Source organism: Poromitra crassiceps (assembly GCF_964638095.1).
Source record: "Poromitra crassiceps genome assembly, chromosome: 1".
Taxonomy (NCBI): Eukaryota; Metazoa; Chordata; class Actinopteri; order Beryciformes; family Melamphaidae; genus Poromitra; species Poromitra crassiceps.
The window spans coordinates 15,905,418-15,906,910 of NC_139623.1; the positions used below are offsets into that span (position 1 = coordinate 15,905,418).

Below are 1,493 nucleotides of genomic sequence, written 5' to 3' on the forward strand. Positions count from 1 at the left end.
TTCCACTGCTGGAGGGGGTGGGGGTCTCGATGGCTATAAGAGATACTATGGTCCCATTGACCCTGAGGGACTGGGGCCCTGCATGGAGCAGCAGGCAGGGTCCCAGACCCCCAAGACTATGCCCAGGGGCCACCCTCAACCCCCTCCAGCCAGTGTGGCCTTTTACTCAGAGAAGGGCATGGACCATGGGGTGGGGAAGAGGGTGGTGGGAGGTGGCGGCGGAGGGGGTCAGGGGAAAGGGGGGGTTAAACCCCCTGGGTACTCCCAGACTGCCTCCTAAGAGTCAGGCCCCCCTGCCTCCTAACCCCCCGCTGCCACACCCCTCTCCCCCTCTCCCCTCATCCTTCTGGAGAAAGCGCAGGCCAAAGAAGCCCAAAGAGCCTGGCGGGCCTCTGTATGAGAACATCCTGCCCCTGGGGCGGCGGGGAGGAGGGCGGGATGGAGCGAGGGAGGGTGGAGTAAGGAGGGCACGCCCCCTTTCTCCCCCCCTCTCGCTCCCTGTGCCCGTAACCCTCAGCCCCACCTACACCCCTCCTTCACCCTCCGCCTCACTACCCTACACCTCCACGTCGTCCTCCTCCACCACCTCGTCCACCTCCACTTCCTCGTCTGCCTCCTCCTCTCGCTCCACCTCGCCCACCTACTCCTACAGCTCCTCCAGGAGCACACGAGACAGGACCGGAGGGATGGACGAAGAGGAGGACGATGAAGATGAGGAGCTGACAGAAGAGTCAAGCCTACTCCTCGGGAGAGGGCGAGAGAGGGAGCGCTCAATCATACGACCGCGCTCCCTCAGCCACGGTCGCCTTCCACCACCCGTACCGCCCCGGAAACCACGCACATCCTGGGGCGACAGAGAAAGGGAGAGAGGGAGGGAGAGAGGCGGGAGCCAACTGTCCCAGCTCCAGGAGTGGTGGGCGGGCTGGAGCGAGAGAGAGAGAGACAGGGGAGATCCCGAGAGGCAGAAAAGAGAGAAGAAGAGGAGGAAAGAGAAGGAGAAAGAGAAAAAGAAAAAGAAAAAGAGCAAAAAGAGGAAAAAGCGGGAAGAGAGGGAAAGAGAGAGAGAGAGGGAAAGGAAGCGACAAAGGAAGGTGAAAAAGAAGAAGAAGAAGGCGTTGAAGACGAAGAAAAGGAAGAAATCGATTGGGGGGAAACGTTCGGAGCCGGAGGATGGCGACGGAGAGGCCGAGAGGGAGGGAGAGGCAGAAGGAGAGAGGGAAGGTGGGATACAAGACTACTCTTCCTTCTCCGCCCAGTATCGGAGCCCATTTGGGGAGAAAGGGCGGGACTCTGCATGGGAGGGAGAGAGGGAGAGAGGCAGGAGAGAGGGAGGTGAGGAAGAAGGGAATGACAGGGAAGAGGAGGACAGCGGCAGGAGCAGGGAGAGACGGCCCAAATCCTCACGCCACTCCAGACATCGACCCCCCAGTAAGCGCTACCCCCAACCTCAACAAACTCCCCGCGTCTGTCAAGTTCTGGGTGACCGGCAACGG

At 61.1% G+C, this 1,493-nt stretch overlaps 1 protein-coding gene across 1 annotated transcript in view; it reads left to right on the forward strand.

The window, feature by feature from the left end:
* Positions 1–1,493, forward strand: part of grin2db (glutamate receptor, ionotropic, N-methyl D-aspartate 2D, b) — a gene marked incomplete at both ends in the record, with an annotated part of 73,535 nt that overhangs the window by 71,812 nt on the left and 230 nt on the right. The window contains 3 exon segments of the mRNA XM_083634931.1: positions 1–250; positions 252–1,439; positions 1,441–1,486. The exon segment at positions 1–250 is cut by the window's left edge and continues 440 nt beyond it. Coding sequence (XP_083491057.1) covers positions 1–250; positions 252–1,439; positions 1,441–1,486 — 1,484 coding nt within the window.